This window comes from Peromyscus eremicus, chromosome 5, assembly GCF_949786415.1.
Source record: "Peromyscus eremicus chromosome 5, PerEre_H2_v1, whole genome shotgun sequence".
Taxonomy (NCBI): Eukaryota; Metazoa; Chordata; class Mammalia; order Rodentia; family Cricetidae; genus Peromyscus; species Peromyscus eremicus.
This window is the reverse complement of record NC_081420.1, coordinates 73,409,323-73,430,352: the sequence shown is the minus strand read 5'-3', so window position 1 is coordinate 73,430,352 and position 21,030 is coordinate 73,409,323. Positions and strand designations below refer to the sequence as shown.

At 42.2% G+C, this 21,030-nt stretch overlaps 1 protein-coding gene across 2 annotated transcripts in view; it reads right to left on the bottom strand.

The window, feature by feature from the left end:
- The window catches only part of Apbb1ip (amyloid beta precursor protein binding family B member 1 interacting protein), a 100,801-nt gene that overhangs the window by 32,466 nt on the left and 47,305 nt on the right, over positions 1 to 21,030 (bottom strand). For both annotated transcript variants that reach the window (XM_059262464.1, XM_059262463.1), the window contains exons 4-7: positions 17,839 to 18,131; positions 14,910 to 14,987; positions 7,228 to 7,387; positions 5,522 to 5,643 (exon numbers count right to left, since the gene is read on the bottom strand). In XM_059262464.1, the coding sequence (XP_059118447.1) occupies positions 5,522 to 5,643; positions 7,228 to 7,387; positions 14,910 to 14,987; positions 17,839 to 18,131 (653 nt within the window). The remainder of the gene's footprint in view (positions 1 to 5,521; positions 5,644 to 7,227; positions 7,388 to 14,909; positions 14,988 to 17,838; positions 18,132 to 21,030) is intronic.

Genomic DNA, 21,030 nt, shown 5'->3' with positions numbered 1-21,030 from the left:
GAACGAGGCTAGAACAATGGCTTCTGAGGAGACCTAAAGTGCTCTTAAATGGACTCGGATAGGGTGCAACAATGACGACCAGCAGGGCCATTAGCACACACCCCGTTTTTCTCCATTTTTAAAACAGGGGTGACCTGTTATCTCTTCTCAGCCAAGACAAGCCATCCTTTCAGGATTCTCCCCACTCCACAGTTAAGTATCTTTTGTCCTGCAAATTTTCAGACCCTGGTTTCTCCCCACAAGCTTATAATTGATTGCGGCTGACTTTATCGGAAGTGAGCACTGCATCTGGGTTGAGATCAAACCACCTTCCTCTCATACATCACTTCAGCAGTGCATCAAATGGATTTCATGCTGCAGCGGCTTCTGTAGGGTGGGAAGAGCAGCTGTGGCATTATTACAAATCAAGAAGCTGAATGTAAATGCCGTCAGAGAACACACTGAACTAACGCAGTCAGCAATGGATCCCAGAGAGCCAGCCGGCTATGAGAAACCTCTTCGCTGGCCATTGGTGAGTGCCTTGGAGTTCTGCCTGCAGAAGCAGACCCGAGTTCTGGAGAATTGTTTCTCGTAATTGAGCTCAAAGCTCCCGTGTTTACATGTGCTTCAATGCCTCTTCCCCAGCCCGACTCCCAGATAAGCGATGGATAAAAGACTCCATCAAATAGTGGAGATTTCAGTTTTGGGATTCTCATGATCCATTTTTATGGTTTTGTACAGTTTAATAATTTTTCAGAACTGATGTTCTGGGACATAGACACTGTTTTCTATTTTTTTTTAAGGTTATTTAATAATTGTTTTGTGTGCTGTGTGCTGTGTGTGTGTGTGTGTGTGTGTGTGTGTGTGTAGGCCACATTGGCAGGTGTGTGGTATTCAGAGGAAAATAGCCAGGAGTCATTTCTCCCTGCCACCTGGTAGGAACCAGGGGTCAAATCAGGTTGTCAGACCTGAGTACAGGTGCCTCTGCCCAGCGGGTGTCTGATTTGTCTTTGATTCCTCCCCTCCTCTCCTCCCCTCTCCCACCTCTTCTCCCCTCCCCTCCCCTCTCACCTTTTCTCCTCTCCCCCTCCCCTCTTCTTCCCTTCTTTCTCACCTCTTCCTCCTCTCCCCTCCCCCTCCCCTCTTCTCCCCTTCTCCTCCCTTTCCCCTTCTCCCCTCCTCCTCCCTTCCTCCCCCTTTCCTCCCCTCCCCTCCCTTCTCCCCTCCCCTCCCGTCCCCCTCCCCTTCTTCTTACCCACTCTCCTCCCCTCCCCTGTCTTCTCCTCGCCTCTCTTTTCTTCTTCCCTCCTTCATTATTTTCTTTTTTAATTAAAACTTTAAGTCCACATATGAAGTAATGGGCTTCCTTATGACACTTTTCACTCGTGTAAGAAATTATACTTTGTTATTATTTGTACCCTTCCCCTGCCCTGCCCACTGCCCCGTCTTCCTTTTGCTGGTCTCTTTTCTCCCGACAAATAGTCTTCCTTCTGTTTCTATGTCACATGGATTATACAATGATTCATCTTCCTTGTTAAAACTAGATTCGGAAAGAAAAAGGTGAACGGAGTGCCCGTATTCATCTTTCTCTACTTCCTGGCTGTGGCTGTTACAACCTAAGGTAATGCATAGCTTCAGTCCTAAAGTGCACACATGGAAGCATGCCCTGGCTGCTGGAGTAATGCATGTGTATTAGCTGCTGAAAACAGCACAAAAATAGAGGCTGAAAACAATCTTATAAAATGAATATCCACCATAAATGTTGAACACACACACATTTGATATTGATTGGTAAGCAGTGATGTTTGTAATACTGTTTGCTATCTGGGTTGGAGTAAGTTACTTAAACCATAGTAAAACCGTTAAAGATTTCTGTAAAGTGTCCCTCATCCCTTCCCCATGTGATGCTTTCTGTGATTTTCAATAAAGACAGAGCAAATCCCTTTGATAGGGACAGACACAACAGAAATGGACACACACACAGACACTGGGGACAGACACAGAGACAGACACAGGACAGATTCACAAGACAGCCTTAAGGCAAGCACAGATTCAGACCCATACAACAGACAGGAGACAAAAGACACAGGGAATAGGAAGTGCAGAGCTCAGATCTGGACTCACTCCTGATTAAGTGACTCTAAAGGGAAGTGCTTTTATTTCTTTCCTTAACGTGAAACCAATGCCTTACCGGTGTCTCTAAGTTTATTATTAATTTGCTCAAACTAACCAGAAAAAGCAACATCAATGGCTGCTGAGAATCTAGAACGATAGGAAGTTTCATACAATGATAAAGGGAGAACAAACCTAAAGAATATGCAGAAAATTCCTCATCAGCATTTGCCATAGCTAAATGGAAACATAGTCTATGTCCTAGTAATTTCATTCATAGATATACGTGCAAGAGAAATGTCTGTGTATGTTCAGCTAAAAACATATACAAGATATTTCCACCAGCATAACTACTTAAATGCCAGGCTAGAAACAAACCCCACATCTGCCGACAGCACAGTGAATATATACATTCTGGTTAGCCACCCGATGGAGAGAAGAGTAAGCTGATGCTATCAGCATCAATGTGAATGAAAGTTAAGTGGGAATAAAATCTAAACATGATTCCATTTCACAAAATAAGGGAAAACTAAGGGAAAAGAAAGGAGGTAAAGATCTGAATACTGACTGCCGCTACAGTGGAGAGTAAATACTGGGAAAAGGCACAAGGAGCCTCGTTATGGCCTGCATCTTGAAGGCATGAGTTGAAGGGAAGTATTCAGTGTGTAAAGTCCGTAAACTGTACTGTTAGGATTCGATAGTGCTTCATCAGACACAGCGGCAAAGCTGTATGCCTCCTTCTTCCTCTTAACAATGGACACGCCGCACAGTTCCTGGACAGCATTTTCATGGACTCAATAGAAAAGGTATTTTGTGAAGGAGTCACACACAATGGTGGCCTTGAACCTAGTGTCTATGGTTGTTATATAGAAGTCAAATCCTCACTTTGTAGTTTGGTTCACCAAGTGGCTCATTTATGGCTAATGGCGTCTGAGAGAGAGAAGCCTGGTTAACATTCCCCTGACTCTTTCCCCCGTTTCCTGCAGATTGGAAGATGGGCTCTTAGGAAAAGCTGCCTTGGACATGGAGATAGAAGTCAAATATTGAGGGAGGCAGAGATGCTCTATCCTTTTGTCTGGGTCAGCATAGGAGAAAGAAAGAAGATTCTAGTTTGTTCGAAATGTGGGCTTAGAAGCGCTCTTTGGGACAGTCCCTGATACGGCACCCTTACTAATACAGGAATTGAAGTGGAGAGACCAGTAAAGGTAGATAACAGGTTGAAAAACTGACATTTTTAGTGTTTGCTGTTTCTGAATTGCTTTGTTGTCAGTTGCCACCACATATCCCAGGGAGGACCCCAAAACAGCACAGGACAGTTATGTGATGATTGGTCTTGTCAATTTGACTGGATGGAGAGACACTTATGATATTATTAAAGTACTTTCTGGTCGTGTCCATGAGGGCACTTCTAGAGTCAATTAGGCTATGAGGACTCTCTAATGAATGGATTAATCTTTAATCCTCTGATGGATTCACAATCTGAATAGGAATATTGGAAAATGGTGGATCTCTCTCTCTCTCTCTCTCTCTCTCTCTCTCTCTCTCTCTCTCTCTCCCTCCCTCCCTCCCTCTCTCTCTCTCTCTCTCTCTCTCTCTCTCTCTCTCTCTCTCTCTCTCTCTCTCTCTCTCTCTCTCTTCCCGTGTGTGTGTGTGTGTGTGTAGGTGCTGGTTGGAGGAAGTAGGTCACTAAGGCTATGTCTTTGGGGATTTATCCTGTATTAGCCTTTTTCTGTTACTACCCTGTTCTGCTTCCTGCCTACCATGACATGAAGCCATCCTGCCCCATATTCTTCTTACCACAATGGGTGGAGACTTCTGCAACTGTGAGCCAAATAAGTCCTTTCTCCCTTAAGTTGTTTCTGTCAGGTATTTGGCCATGGCAATGATAAAATCAATGCAAGGGGAAAAAACATTTTCCTGTAAGTAACCTGCCTCAGACTCTTCTAATTCTTCCCCTAGTGATTCGAGATTCAGTTTCCTTTCGTGTAAAAATGGAAAGATGTCTGAATGACCATGACCATGGATATCACTTCCATCAGTAATAGTCTTAGAATTTCCTTTAAAAATGTGTTTGGGACAGGAGGGAAAGATAAAGACCCTTTATATAAAGAGACACTGGTACCTGATATTGTTCAACAAGAGCTCAGCATATATGTGCTGCTGAGTTAGCCTTTGATCTGTGGTGCTTGGGAGGAATATGAGACTAAGCAGTGTTGTGTGGATATGAACTCTGCTCCACAGAGAAACACAGCAAAGGAAGGAGGTAGAGAAGAGAGGCAGGAATCCCAAGATGGTGAATCAGAGACAATGGTGACCCCTGACTAGAGGGACAAGGCTACACTTTGGAATGATGAACTGCCTTTTTAGGGTTCCCTACAAAATATACTAGATGGGGTGGGGAAGGCAGAACTTTGGGGGTATTAACCATCTACTTTTCCAGGTTGCTGCCTCTCTGAGTAACGCAGCTTCAACCAATGACTCAACCCCAGCCTCCGTTGACTATCTGTGGTGACAGGCAGTATAGACTGGCATTCCGGTTCTCATGTGATTCCAGGTGCTTGAAGTCACTCCCAGAAAGGCTTAGATGTTTTGTTGCATCCTGATATATATGACTTGAGGGAGCCACTTTCAAATATGAGATCAATGCTTTTGTGTTTGTGTCAATTGCTTAAGGACATCACAATAAATTTTATATACTCTGAGTGCTCTGCAATAGTGTGGCAGGGATCCTGTGAAAGACAGGATGTTTGAGGGGGGTTTAATGAAAACCCCCCAGGGGCGTCTACACTGAGAGCAGGAATGGGCTGCAGCGGCAGCATCAGTGGAATGGGGAAGTGTCTCTAAGGAACAGAGTTCACACCCTTCTGATTAAATTTACACATTCATATTTCCTGGCCTTTATTTAATCTTTTCAATAAAGTGTAACTCTGCCATAGAAAAGGTAAAAAGAAACTAGGTATTTTTATTTCATAAGCTCTGGCCCAAATTGTAAATAAGTATTTCTCTCTTCATCTTTTTTTTTCAATATGATGGCATTTATGGGTCTCAGACCTCCCAGTAAACTCACTTTAGTTATCACAGTATTAATAAACAACAAATATGAGCTACAAAACATGTAACTTTGCAACAGAAAAATTAATAATCTGTAGTTCATCAGGCACATTGGACTAATGGAGCCTACTAGGAACTCAAACCCAAGAGGAGCGTTAGACAATGAACAATGGATATGCTTTGGATTTTGAATGAAAAAAAAAAAAGGAAAATAATAGAGTTTTCTTTCTAAATCTTTCAAAAGACCGAATTTCTACACTTGTGTTTATTTGAAAGGAACACATTTGTGAGATTTCCTGAGATTATGCTTTGACCAGTACACAGGTGACAAAAACTTCTTCATTCACTACATAGTTTAACGAAATACGGGCTATCTTACCTGAGGATTTTTAAACACAGCATATTTTTCCTCTTTCTGCAAAAACAGTACTTTGTTTTCTGTGTCTCTTGTCCAGTCTGATAAGACTTCAACAACGTTTTCATGGTCTTCAAATATTCTCTCTGATGAAATAAAAAAGATATTTCAGACGGGAGTCTACTATTGAGTTAAGGGCAATAGTTTACAAGGTTTCTAAAGATTGGCAGATCTTACTTTGTTGCGTTTGAATTTATTCAGCCAAGGGCATATGCTCTGAAAACTGGATGGGCATCTGAACATGGGGGAGGCGGTTACTATGTTAACGACCCACAAAGCTCACCGGGGACCCCCTGCTCAGCTCCTTCTCTGCCTTCTTGCATGGCACATCTCCAGGCCCCTGTGGACCTTGTCCCGAAGAAGCTATTTCCTTTCCTGAAGTAGACATAGTCTCGGTGCAGTCCACTGTAAAGAGGCGGGAGAACTGGAGTGGTCCAGCGCCCAGCCTCTGCACTAACATCCCTGCCTGCAACAACAGTGCGTCGTTCCTGATGGTTTTATACGTCAGCGTCAGGTTCTGAATTTAGTTTACATAAAAACATTATAAATGGCAGGAACTACAGTACTTTGGGGGATAGTTATCATGCTTTTTGAGTGCTAGCATTTTGCTTTTCATTTTAAATCGTTCTTACCAGAGGTAAATCCAGTCACTACGGGAGTGGCTACGGAGCAGTGAGTGCTTAAACATTGTGAGCGAAACTGTGAACCTCACAACTGATCACTCTAAAACTCTAAAGACAATAGAGGAATGCCTGAACCAAGCTGGAGAGGAATGGAAGGTTTTCCTTCCCTTGTTTTCCTGACTCACAGAATTGAAGAAAACGTCAAGACCTCTGTTTGTGTTAGTTTTGAGAGAGGGTCTCCCTATGCAGCTCAGACCAGCCTGGGACTCATCCTCCTCCTGCCTTAGCCTCTCCAAGGGTGGGATTATGAGCATGTGCCAGCATGCCTGGTTAAGGGACTATTTTAATGTGGACCACTTTCCATAGAAAAAAATTACCCTAAAGACCAAAAGGAGATAATTCTGGGTTTCATACAGCCCTCTTGGGAGGCAGTGTGCCCTGAGGATGAATGGAAGGAACAGAGAATTTATTAAATTGCTGATTTATTAAATTTATTAAATTAAAAGGTAAAAGAAAAAAGAAAAAACAAACAAATGAATAAATAAACAAATGAATAAATAAACTATCAATTTATTTCACTGCGTTTTGACCCCTGGGGCTGAACCTCTTCCATTAGCAAAGTGTTAGTGATAAGTCGAGTTTGGAGGGAGGCAGGGGAAGTGAGCGAGGATGTAAGATCTGGCAGTCACATTATGTCCCAAGGAAGCAATCTTTAAAGGGATATTAGCTGACAGGAACCCAGATCTCCTGCAATCTGCTGAGCTTCCTAAACATGTAGCAGGATGAACCATATTAGCTCTTTCTTCCCCCTTTAGAGTCACTAGCAAGGTGACAGTGATAAAGTTCACATCCCCCAAAGCCTGCCACCCTCTACCAACTGAGTGTCTGCCGCAAAGAAACAATGGAGCAAGTACTCACCTCAGATGAGGGCACTGATGTTAGTCATGTCTTGAGATCTTGAAATAAATTTATAAGACAGACTAAAGCCCCTAATAGAACAAAAGCCAGGCTTTGGAAGTACAGCCCGGATGTGGGGGAGAGACTTACCAATTTGCAATTCGGGATATATTTCATAAAGACACCAGTCCACATTGCAGTCACAATGGGTTTTTTCAAAAAGGTTGTCCAGAACATCCCTAGCCAATTGTCGCTCATCCACCATCAGCGACTTGGTGCTGTTATCGTCCATATGCACCTTAACCACGAGCTGAAGAGGAAGCCACAGAGCATCAGTCAGTTTCAGCAACCGGGGCAGGCTGCTAAGCTTAAGGTGTCCGCATTGCTATTATTTCTGCCACTTATTATTTCTGTACGTTAGGAATGCATCCTCTGGATAGGCTGCTGTTACTGTAGCTCACAGGGTTCACAGTTTGGTAAGATTGTAGATGACAGGCCGGGCGGTGGTGGCACACGCCTTTAATCCCAGTACTCGGGAGGCAGAGGCAGGTGGACCTCTGTGAGTTCGAGGCCAGCCTGGTCTACAGAGCGAGTTCCAGGAAAAGATTGTAGATGACTTTTCTCAACCAGCAGTGGTGGCATGATGGTTATGGGGGGTAGCCAGCTGCTTTCTGATTAGATTTAAAGCCTGCTCTATAGGATAGAACTCATGTCTGGTACTATAAACTGGGCCAAGAACCCAAGGCTGAGGGCGTCATGGGTCCCAGTGGAGAACCTAATACTACTATTTTACTAAATGGATGTAGCATCAAACTGCCTTCTAAATATTTAATATTTTTATCCATAGATTAATGCAGCGCTTAATGATGAGGACTGCTGTAAAACAGTATCTTCTGGACAGGACAGGATTGCTGAACTCTTGAACGTACAAAAGCTGCCATTATTTTCACAACATTTGTTCAGGATCAGTACAGTCAAAATTGCAGCATGGGAGAGGTGTTCAGGAAGCCCCACTCTGACTTAAGTTGATGGTACTTGGGAGAGGAAGGGCCGGTTTTCTTCAGGGATATGATCCCTGATAGGTGGCCCACTCTCCAATGGATGGGCCTATACATCTGTACGTACTGACAGCGCTGACTGGATTCAGTGAGTTGAAAAAACAGGCTATGAATTTGGGATGGGATGTGATAGGGGGTCTTGGAAGAGTTGGAAAGGAGATTTGGGGGGGGTGAATATGGTCAAATTACATTGTATACATGTCTGAAATTCTCAGAGGGCAAATAGGAAATATTTAAAAAATGGAATGTATCTCCCGACTTCACTGTGAACTCCTTTACACATTAGAAGCACAGAGGTGGAAAAATAAATTCAAAAACACAAAACAGACAATAAACAAGGCCCTTGGCCCAATTTCAAGCCACTGCATTCTGGTGGGGGAGACAGAAAATATCTCTGAAGAAGCACCAACTTCTTGCTTTCCCAACATCCTTCCGTTTCTTGTTCCCGTTTTGTTTTTGGGGCTAGCAGCATTTCTTGACTAAAAGAGCTCCCTGTATCTTTGTGACTGAAGTCCCTTTGTTAAAGGGACTTTTAGGGCAAAAGCCTGGGCATGGCAGCCTCAATATCCTAGGTTTTGCCACTGCCCCCAGTATGCCAGTTAAAGGGACTAATTAAAGTGAACAGCAGAAAGAGGAGATTTATCCAGTAAAGGCTACCCTGGGAAGAGGAAGAAAATGAAGAGGTGCAGCAGTGGCCCTGGAGTCATTGTTTAGGGTATTGGCAAGAGGTTTAACTAGGGAGAAAGAGATTTGCACAGTTAAACGGTCCTGGTTAAGGTGTGGCCTTGCCCATCATTGACTTGCCATTGTTTTGACTCCTGTCTGACCTACAAGGTGGCCTCATAAAGTGTCATAACTATATGAAATCTCTTCCCGAGGAAAATTCTTCCTCTAGTTGTGTCCATCTGAGACAGCCTAGAATGACTCGAAGAAAAAGAGTATCAATTGAGTAATTGTCTCTATCAGGTTGGTCTGTGGACACATCTGTACGGGACTGTCTTGACTGTTAATTGATGCAGGCTGGCCCAGCCCACTGTAGACCGCATCATTCCTTGCGGAGGTGGTCCTGGGCTGTATAACAATGCTGGCGAAGCATGAATGAGCCTGTGAGTCAGTGAGCAGGCTAGCAAGCTGCCCTCTTTCCATAGTTCCTGCTTTGAATTCCAACCTGACTTTGCTCAATGATGTTCCCTGATCGGGAAGACCAAGTCAAATAAACCGTTTCCTTCTCAAGCTTGCTTTTGGTCAGGGTTTTTTCAGTCATGTCAACAGAGTGAAACTAGAACAGGCTGATGGCACCAGAGTTCAAGCCTCTCTTCTGCTCTCAGCATGGGGTTCAGAGTGAAATTTGAATTCGTTAAGGTCCATGATTTTAATAGTCTGAAAACACATGGAGGAGACAAGTGTCCCTTTAGGTACTTCTTTGCCCATCATAATGGGCACCCTCTTTACCTTGGATAAAGTTGGGTCTTTTTTTGTATTTTTTTCTGTGGAAGATGTCCATGTTCTTGGCTGAGAATTACTGCTATAGAAGAGTTATATGTTCTAGGAAACACCACAGAAGTCAGGGCTTAGAAAGCAGTGTTTCTGATAGAGAAAAATATCGACATTTGACCACGTTTCATTCCTGCTTAGAGATGCTTTAGAAGGGAAAACATATGTTGCCTTTCCCTTTCATTTTTATACTGAGGAAGATATTGCCAAACCACATAGTTTCATAATGATGGAAGAGGCTCCTTTTTTTTTTTGGCAGAAATGGAAAACTAGGTTTAATCCACATGTACTTATGAATATCTATAATTGTAAAGTTTAGAAAACATAAGTGACTGAATAGGAAGAAATTATATTTATGGTTTCTCACAGCTTCTGCCATACTTGCAAGCAGCCGAGTGGTTCTGTACCAACACGGGACAGCATCATGACAACGCTCTGCAGTTCATCACGTGATCTTCTCTGGAGCCAAATGATTTGGTAACGAAATCTCATTTTCACTTGCAAATTGTTAAATGGAAAATATTTTAGCCCTGAATCATGCAAATTACTTTTTTGGGCTTCTATAATAAGATTTACAAATGGAATTGTTCTGTCACAGAGCTTTGGAATAAATTAAATTAACAAATGAGTCAAATTGTGTTTCCATCTTCAAAAACTTGGTAGCATAAGTTATGCATATCATTTGTAATTCAAAGTAATGTCAACATCCCACCAGAACCTTAAAAGCAAATACTTCTGTGGCGAGGACCCCCCCCCCCCTTTTTTTTTTTTTTTAATGAGACAGGGTCTCTGTGTAACTCAGGCTGTCTTTGACCTTTTGATCTTCCGCCTCAGTATTCCTGCACTAACTCACTTTCATCCTTTAAAATAGCTGTGAGACCCTCACAGCCATTTTCTTTAAATGTGGATCATTTCTATTCTTTTCTTTCTTTCTTTTTTTTTTTTTTGGTTTTTTGAGACAGGGTTTCTCTGTGTAGCTTTGCGCCTTTCCTGGGACTCACTTGGTAGTCCAGGCTGGCTTCGAACTCACAGAAATCCGCCTGCCTCTGCCTCCCGAGTGCTGGGATTAAAGGCGTGCGCCACCACCGCCTGGCCTCTATTCTTTTCTTAATGTGCTGCATCACATACAGAGTGTCGTCTTAAAGAATACAGCAGAGAGTCAGGAGCCTTCTTTCCTTCCCCATTGGTGAGCGCTTTCCTCTGCATCTTCCTTGGGTCCAGGCCTTGTGCTTTGCGTTCACTGACACAATCCATCAGAACTAAAAGGGGCAAAGCTGTGTTGTTTTGGATAGATGGCTGGGAAGAGCTGAAAGGCCCCCTGTTCTTCACGGGCCATCTGTGCAAGCAGTCTGCATTTGCTCTTGTCTCATCTTCTGTAAGAAGTACTTCTCCTTTCATTTCTCTTCTAAAAACGCACAATGTGGCCCTCATTTATAAATCATCCAGTGCCTTGAAAGTGTGTAATTATGACTTTAAAAAAAAAAATCCTCCCTCCATCCCTTCATCCCCCTCTCGAAGTGATGAGGATCAAGCCCAGGGCCTTGCACTTGTTAGGCAAACATTCTACCACTGAGCCACATCCCAAGTCCTTGGGGTTTTGAGACAGGGTCTCATGGTGTGCCTAGGCGTCTCTTGAACGTGTGATCCTCCTGCTGCAGCCTCCCTGCTCTCATTCTCTTTTATCTGTATTCACAGGCAAAGCCAGCCACTCCATACGGCATGTCTGCACCTGCCACTTATTTGTAGCTCAAGTCAACGCATGCTCAGCCGTGCTAGAAGGAATCTAGAACAAGTCACCCCACCGCCACTCTCTACTACTATAATTTATTGTCCTTGAGGGCTTGTTTGGTGGTTCTATCATGGGAGCATAGCCACCTGTATGCTTTTGTCAGAGGAACTGTCCTTATTGATGAGGAACGTAGTTCTCGCTGACCCAGCACGCAGCCTCCGAGTGTGGGAGGGACACATGTGGGATACTGAAGGAGGAAGAGGGCACCCACTTAGTGGGCCAGAGCAGCCATGACAGTCAATGAGTAGCACTGTCACAGTCAGATCACCCACACATCCCTACAGTTCATTTTCCATACATCGGCCAGTAAGGTCTTTAAAACCCATTCATTAGTCTCATTTAGAGCTCTCAAAAGGCTCCCTATTGCACTTAAGACGTAGTCCAAACTTCCCTTGCCACCTCTGAGCTCTTGTGGCTCCCACCCGCCACTCTAACATCGTCCTCTTCCTTTGCTTTTACTGAGTTGCTCACTGAGCTGTGGTCAACATCCTTTTATTTCGTTCCATCTCATCAAGCTGGTTTTTGCTTGAGGAGAAGATGCTCGTTGCCTCATCAAAGTTAACCTCTGCTTGGGGATCCCCTCTTCTTTGGCCCCATGGCCTTAGCTGTTTCAGCTTTTGTTCAAGAGTCACCTTCTCAGAGAGGCTTCATTATCACCAATACATCTGAGGAGTGGCTTAGCACTATCTACCACGTCTTCTGGTTTCCCGCTCATGCTTCTGCTTTTTTAAAAAAGTGTAATAAATAATAATAATAATAATAATAATAATAATAATAATAATAATAATAATAATTGTTATTAGATAAGGTCTTGCTGTGCAGCACTAGCTGGGTCTAGATTTACTGTTGTAGTCCAGGCTAGCCTTGAATTTGCAGTCCTCCTGCCTCTGGATCCTGAGTGTTGGGATCAGAAATGTGGGACACCGTGCTGAGCCTGGTTTAATTTTCTTCGCTGCACTTGTCTCCCTTGCTAGAATTTAGCTCAATACAAGTAACAATCCCGCTGGACCTGTTCACCATTGATCACAGCTAGCACCTCCTCTAATGCATAGGGGTGCATTGTTAAAGAAGACAGTCTCCAGAAGGGCTTCTATGGAGGTCCAGAGGGAGTATAGGCCATAAATTAGTGGGTTGTTCATTGGGTGGTGATAAAAACACTGAGGAGGAAAGCAGAGAAGGCGTGAAAATTTTAGGGAGTAGTGTGTAGAGTGGGGGACAGTCTCACTCAGAAGATGACTGAATACTTAAGGGAGGGACAGAAAAAAACTCAGTAAGAATCTGGGTAAGAATGCCAGGGACAGGTGGGTACAAAGGTACCACAGCAAGCGCTTGAGTTACAGTGTGGTTAATGGAGAGAGAGAGAGAGAGAGAGAGAGAGAGAGAGAGAGAGAGAGAGAGAGAGAGAGAGGGAGGAGAGGGAGAGAGGGAGAGGGAGGAGAGGGAGAGGGAGGAGAGGGGAGAGTGAGAGGGAGAGGGAGGAGAGGGAGAGAGAGAGGGAGAGGGAGAGGGAGGAATGGAGGGAGGGAGGGAGAGAAAGAGAACTGAGGCTAGGGAGATAATGGCAGCCAGATCACATAGAGACTGGCTTGGCTTCACTGTACAAGATGGGCAGCCACTGAAGGCTCTTGGACTATGGAGACAGGAGCAGAGAAGGTGGACTGCGGTTCGAGTGAAAAGACTAACCTCAGACATCAGCATAGCAGCTCATCCCTCAAATCACCTGAGTGGTTACGGTACATGTGGTTGTGAAATGTCCCTGACAGGCTCACGACTTTGAGCATTCATCTCTCTTTGCTTCCCGACACCAGACACAGTGTGACCAGTGACCTTGCACTCCTGATGCTACAGCCCCTGACTGTCTTCCTTCCCTGCTTCCCTGCTTTGGTGGTTCGAACACTCAAACTAAGAGCCCAAACCAGCCCTTCCTTGCTAAGATTGCCATGGCTGGGTATTCACCACAGCAGCAAGAAGAGCAGCTATCGAGCTGATCACCTTCGGTGTTTGCCACAGTAAGGAAAAGCTGGCACATCCATGCAGAAAATAAAAGAGTAACAAAAAAGAAGTTGATTGGCATTTGCAAGGAATAGGATCAGTTCTATCTGGAAAATATCTTCGGATATGAGCCTTGAAAGTCTGGATCCAGGGATGGTCAAGGGATATTTACTGAATTAATCACCATGTATATAACTCCTTCATTCAAGAATTGTAGCAAGTGGCATGGAAATATAAAGTGTTAAGACCCTATGTGACAAGGACAATTCACCTAAATATGTGAGAGATGATAGACGCTTCAGGAATAACAAAACAATTTAACTATTACTAACTTATTTTTATTTTTATATGCATTGGCATTTGACCTACATGTCTTTGTGAGGGAGTCAGATCCACTGGAACTTGAATTACAGACAGTTGTGAACTGCCATGTGGGTGTTGGGAATTGAAACTGGGTCCTCTGGAAGAGCAGCCAGTGCTCTTATCCACTGAGCTATCTCTCCAGTCCCTTATTACTAACATTTTAATAGTGGGTGTAGTCTCCTAATCAGGTTAGATACAGGTTTTTCTATTATAACATAATACATTATATTCCTAAACAAACAAACAAACAAACAAACCAACAAACCCTATGCTTGGCGAAAATGTTCAAAAAAATTATAGGCTAACTGGGAAAGTAGGGTTAGGAGCAGATCATGCAAAATTTACACAAATTAGAGACTAGATTAACAACAAAACCAATATTTAATTCCCAGGGAGACAGCCAGGCAGGCATCAGGTCTAGAGGTTGCTCAAGGACATAAAATTCACAAAAGAAATTGTGGAACTGTGAGGCCAAGGGATGCTGAGGGCTGACCCAATTGAAGCATGCCCAGAGGATGTGCCACCTGCTATAAGCAGACAGCTATGGAAAGCCCCAGAGAGCATCACTCAGGGAAGGGAGTCCAGGATGGACAGATTTTACATTCTCAAAATGGAACTCAGAAGGCCCTCGCCTAGGTGGTAGCAAAACCAAAGACCTTTCCCTTTCTTGTTAAAGGGAATTTGTACTCCCACTCTCCTGGTTCATGAGAAAATACATGTGTAAACCAACAAAAAGTCATGTATGAGCTAAGAAAATGTCTGCCCTGTTAGGCATTCTCTCACCACAGAGAGCTCTTTGCCATCATACTCTCCAGTAGAAAGCCTTTACAAGACACAGATGAATGCAGGTTCCCTACCTAGAAATCACAAATTCGCTAAACGATGGTATACAGAGAAAAATCATGTCATTTCACTTTGTCCAGAAAATTCTTTAAAGATGACAATTATTTGGAAAGTGCCACTTTAGTTTTATTTCAATGATACTGTTAAAGCCAAGGTCTTGAGTATGTTAGGCAGGTGACCTACTACTGAGCTCCCCAGAGGCAGGTGAAATTTTTATTTTACTGTTTATCAGTAAGTATAGTATGATATCATTAATTTAGCTCCCCCCTATGCAAAAGTGATTGTTGGCTTACCTTCTTAACCTTGGCTTCCTTCAGTTTTTCCAGTGCTAATTTGATTTTATCAGCCTTTGCTAGGGCTTCTTCTTCTTCCTGTAAAGGGGCAAGACAGTCAACAGAGTCTCATAAATACCAATGGGTGGTAATTGCATGTTAGTGTTAGTGCCTAGTTAATTTATAGTAACAAAATTATCAAATTTTATATCCTCCATTTTCAGAAAATAAATAAATGCCTATAACTGAAATAGTCAACTCAAAGGTACAGAAAGAAATTATTGTTTATAGCCTTGGGAATTTCATCCTAAAAGATGAAATTATGACCTCAATAACTGTATCATACACTTAGAGCATGCTGTTCTGTGCTCAGCTCACAAAATAGAGGACTGTGGTAGTCTGAATGATCAATATCCCCTATAAACTCACGGACTTGAACTCTGGGTCCCTAGCTGGTGGTGCTGTTTGGAACTATCAGGACATGGAACCTTGCTGGAGGAAATACATCAGTGTGAGTGGGCTTTGTGTGAGCCTCATCCCACTTCCTGTTTGCTTTTTGCTTTTATCCTGTGAATAGAAATGTGATCAGTCAGCTTCCTGCTCTGGCAGCCTGCTGCTGTATCTCCCCTGATATGATGAACTTTCCCTATAAGCTAAAGCAAACTCTTTCCTTCCTAAGTTGCTTTTGTTGTAGTATTTTATCACAGCAACAGAAAATGCACTGATACTGGGACCAACCCACAGAATCCATTAAAGCATTCATCCTAAGGGAGTTGAGCACCTCATAAAATCATACACATCCTCTTGGACCATGATATCTATTTAGAATGGGATTCATAGCTTTTATTAGAAACTTAAAAAATGTCCTTAACATCCTACTTTTTAATACTAAAGCCAAAACTTAACCTTATAATTCACAAACTGTCCAAAGTAAATCAAAACAAACAAACAAAACGCTCCACTGATGAACACACATGAACAAGAGAAAAGAGTGTGAAGTATTCTTATGAGCTCAAATTCCTTTGATAAGGTAAAATCCTGAGAATAGGATTATTAAAGTTTATTTATTTATTTATAATGATTTGGAAATGAAGTGTTCTGGTCACATCCCTATTGTTTGAAAGTAGAATGATCTCTTCTCATACCACTGGTTGTTGAAATATTTTTGAGTGCCGAGATGCTTTAAGAACAGGTGAAAGTGAGGAACTTTGTAAGCTTCCACTTGTTCATTCAACTTTGTATTTACTCTCAAGGAATTCATGACCCCCCCCCCCCCCCCGAAACCTTGAGGAACCTGAGGCTAGGAGTGTCCGCTCTGTCTTAGTCACCAGGTTAAAAATAATTTTTCCAGAGTAAACATGGTGAGGCAATGAGTGTGATAGAGTGTGGTTTAACATTTGATTTATATTTGAGATTGTAGGAATTCTGAGGGCCACTAGGGTCATACAAATCATACTGACTGCCATCATTCAGCACAGCCAGTACGGAAGCCACAGCACACTGAGCTGGCTTCTCACTTGGAAATATTTATTTATTTATTTATTTTTTTGGTTTTTCGAGACAGGGTTTCTCTGTGTAGCTTTGCGCCTTTCCTGGAACTCACTTGGTAGTCCAGGCTGGCCTCGAACTCACAGAGATCCGCCTGGCTCTGCCTCCCGAGTGCTGGGATTAAAGGCGTGCGCCACCACCGCCCGGCACTTGGAAATATTTTTAAGGAGCCCACTTAAGAGAAATTCTTCAAAGTGTTGTCTTTACCCTTTTTTTTTTTTTTTGAGGGACATATTGTAATTAACATGCCAAATAAGGACAATGTAAACTTTGCGGTTATTTCACAAAATTCAGAAACTTATAAATATCAAGCATTCATTACCTATCTTTACAATACCCTCCCCAGTGAAGACATTCCAAGGACACTTAGTCTTTGTCCTACTGAACAGAGTTACCAGAGGCAACAATCCAATTTAACTCAACTTAAAACCTGTTATTTTCTATATTCTGGGCTAGGAACAGGGACAATGAAACATATAAATCAGTTTCTTACTTCATGAAAAATTAATAAAACATGTCCTCCAAAGTTTGAGTATTATTAAGGAATAAGCACGTGAAAATATTACTTTTAGTCAAATTATGATAAATATTATATTTGGTCCAAATGTATTCTTCACACACACCTGCTACAGTTTAAATGTCCTCACCAAAACTGATGTTGAAGTTTAATTTCCCTTGTAAAAGATTAAAAGGTGGGACAAAGTGGTATCTTTACAAAGCAAGTGGGTCATGAGCAGAAAGCCCTCACTAGTTACTGAGAAGGTTCCAGAACCATACTATAATACTCCCCAACCTCCAGTGCTACATAAACCTTTATTTTTCCTACAGTACCCATTCGTGATATTCAGTTATAACAATAGAAAACAGATTAAAACATTGCTCATGGAAGGCTCTCTTGATTTGCAAGAAACACACACTATTCTTTTTCATAGAACTTCAGAGTCCAGGCATGCAAACTTATGAATGTAATTATTACTTCAAAGAAAGTCCAAGGTGACAGTCAGTAAGCAAATGGCAATAGTTCTGCCATCTTGGGTCCTATATACTTTGTTGTGGGATATTTGTACATTGTGTGAAGATGTATTGCTGTGATTAGTGTAATAAAAAGCTGAACGGCCAATAGCCAGGCAGGAGGTCGAGGAGGGACTTCTGGGCAGAGAGAACTCTGGGAAGAAGAAAGGCAGAGTTGTCAGCCAGATGCAGAGGAAGCAGGATGGGCAATATGGAGATGAGTTTACACCATGTGGCAGAATGTAGATTAATGGATTAATCAATGGATTAATTTATAAGAGCTAGTTGAGAACAAGCCTAAGCTAAGGCTGAGCTTTCATAATTCATAATAAATCTCCGTGATATTATTTGGGAGCTAGCGATACAGAGAAAGACTCATTACAATACTTACTTTAGAGAGAGGTTCAGGAGGAGGTGGGGGCGGTGGGAGGTCTAACATGGGTTCTGCCGGTGGAGGTGGTAGAGCATCCTCATAGTGGCTAATACCAGCTGCAGCAGCACTTGCTCCATAACCAAGCGAGGCTGCACCCTGGCCGTCTGATGCCCCCGAAAGTGCTGAGTGATGCTGATTCTGAGAGGACTCTTTCTGAGCCTGGATGGTTCTCTGCTCGGCTTCACTTATATCTGCTACCAAATCTGCCATGAGAGCATCTAAATCTTGGTCCTCCAGTGCATTTAAGGACTCTAAGAGGAAAAATAGCATTAATGGGGTTAAAAAAAGTAAAACCTAACTATTTGCATCTGGATAAAACAGAAAACAGTTATTTTTTAAGTGCAATATGTACTTAGGTGGGAATCATTATTTAACTTGTTATGATACAATAAGAAAGGTTGAAAATATTTTGATCCAGTAGCACACACCCACATATTGGGACTCCTGAAATAATTACATTCAGTGCTTAATGTGAGTAAGTTTTTAACAGGAAGAAGAGGGGAAACTTGTGCTGTACAGGGGGGTGTCTCACACTCCAGCCATAAAGTCAGGTTAGAGCCCATGAGCAGATGCCTACATGGAGAACTCTTGAATATTCTGGTGCAAGAGCTTCAGGCTTTGGAACAGCAGAGGAGGAGGAGAATGGAAATGGATGGAAGTGGGGTTCTCCCTAAGCATTTGGAAGGGAGAACACTGGTGATCAGCTGTTTCATCTACTTTTAGGGAGTACAGGTAAACAGCTGTAAGCCCTCTACCCGACCTCAGGGAACCTTGCATCCTTAAGTGCAGGACTGAGGCAGCGAAGGGGTTAAAGACTAAAACAAATGACACCAAGTAGTGAAGGCTTTACGAAGACAGTAGGCTGGGCGAGCTTTTATAAGAAAGACTGGACAAGGCTTTTAGGGAGATGGGAGAGGAGGAGAGTTCATTAGGACTTTGTCCAAGTGTGATATTACTGGAGAGGCCACATGCATGCTCAGCAAGTTGACGAGATTGCCTGGAATAGAGGGACAGCATCAGCAGAGTGCACTGGGCACCAGGCAGTCACCGCATGATGATTCGGTGAAGAAGGGATGGACCCTGGGCAGGATGGCCCAGAATGAGGAAATGGGAGTGTTAGCAAATGAGCCTCTTTAGTAAAAAGCAGAAAGCATTGCCAGACATCACCAGTGCCGTGTAGCCCAGTACATCAGAATAACAGCTCTAGCATAGACTCATTCCAAGGTTTGATCATCAAATGAATGAAGTAGTTTTTTTCCTTTGTAAACCATTTTTGCATAAAAATATTATTTTAAAATGTTTTCAGAGAAGTGGCTGAACAATCAAGGCCCATTCATAATTTCCTAACAGGGTCAGTCACAACTGTTAATGTAAAATCTTTTAATATATATTATTATAAATTGTTATAACTATATTATATATAATTATAAACACCTTAGTGATAAAATCCCCATAATAATGCTTGCATTACTAATGCCTAAAGAAAAATACATTAGAATGTTCATTAATATCTTATTAATGTCAAAGAATCAAAATTGATATATATATCAATATATAGAGCTTAAATGCATTACTATAAATAAGTTATATTAATCAATATAGCATTACATAGTGAGGAATAGAGAATGAGAAATGGATTCCGTTCTGAAGTCTGCCATTCTCTGAATGACTTTGGGCAAAATATTTTTACCTCATTTTAACAACACTTTAACTGAGGGTAATAAAAATGTATTTTCGACAAATTTAAAATTATACACATCAGGAATCTGGTGGCGTTGTCCTCTCCCAAAGTCAGTCCATACAGGAGCATCTTGTCTCCTTGGTGCTGCACCGTAACATGCTGTGCTTAGAGACTTACGAGTTTCCTCGACTCTATCATCCTTGGTACGTTTTTGATACTAGGAACTAAGTGTTTAGAAAACAGAGTTGACTACAACAACAGAAACACTGACTAGACTTGAGTTCTAGTGGAACTGTTGATAAAATGCTAATTTGTAGAGCTTCAAGAGGCAGAAGCAGGCAGATCTCTGAGAGTTCAAGGCCACCGTGGTCTTCACAGACAGTTCCAGGCCAGCCGGGGCTACATAGTGAGACCCTGTCAACAAAACGAATAAAACTAGAAAATCCCAAACAAAACACCCACTGGAGCCCAGGTGTGCAAGGATCTGATAAGCAGAGCTGCCATAATCCATGAAAGTGGACTACTTTTTGGAAACTTCATGAACGCTGTTATCTTGGTGGACACGTCTGGCATAAAGTTTTGGTGGTGAATGGAAGAATGAAGTAAAAAGTGAGGTAAAAAGAGGTGTAGCATAATTGACCAAAACAATCACTGGTGCCTACAGGCTTATCAAGAGAACACTGGAAAGGACAGAAGTAGTGACGCTAAGTGAGAAATGGAAACAGAAGCCGGGACTTTGGGTTCCAGTATGGGGCTTCTTGGCTACTCACGAGTTTGGGTTTGTACAGGGCTTTTTTGCTACCTTAAGTTTTACACTCTGGTGGCCACTGAAAGTCTTTGGCTATTCTTTCTCAAGAGTTCCAGTGAAGCCGCCCTTATGGCGCAATGGTAGCATGTCTGACTCCAAGAGCTCCAGTGAATACTAAGTTAGAAGTGATTATTTCAAGGTTTATTATCATTTCAGCAACATCAGATCTAACAGTTCTCTCTGCAGTAAATAGAAAAGAGGATCTTGCTATAAAGTAAAGCTTTGATCTCAGGGAGATTGAAAGTTTCAAGCAGTAAATTATATACAAATATATATGTAAATTAAAATGTTATATTTGGAATGAAACATATTTTGAATCAGCTCCCATTTATATGTTATCAGTTGTTATTAAATACTTAGCTGTTATCCTTGAAGAGACTTTTTTTATTGACATTTTCTTGACGCCTTAGTAATAAGAATAAACTTTTCTTTCTTTTTTCAAAAGATGAGATTATCCTGAGACTATTCATAACTGGAAGATGGTCTTCCCTTTTATTATAGGTGAAAATATCTAATGGACTTTCTTAATTCAATGTAGACATAGTAAAATACTGCCCACAGTCCAGGGCTTACACAATACTTACCACGATGTCCACATTTCCTTAGTTTCATGGTCAGAGTATAGTTCCATGGAGACTTCAGTCATCATTATGGTTTCACA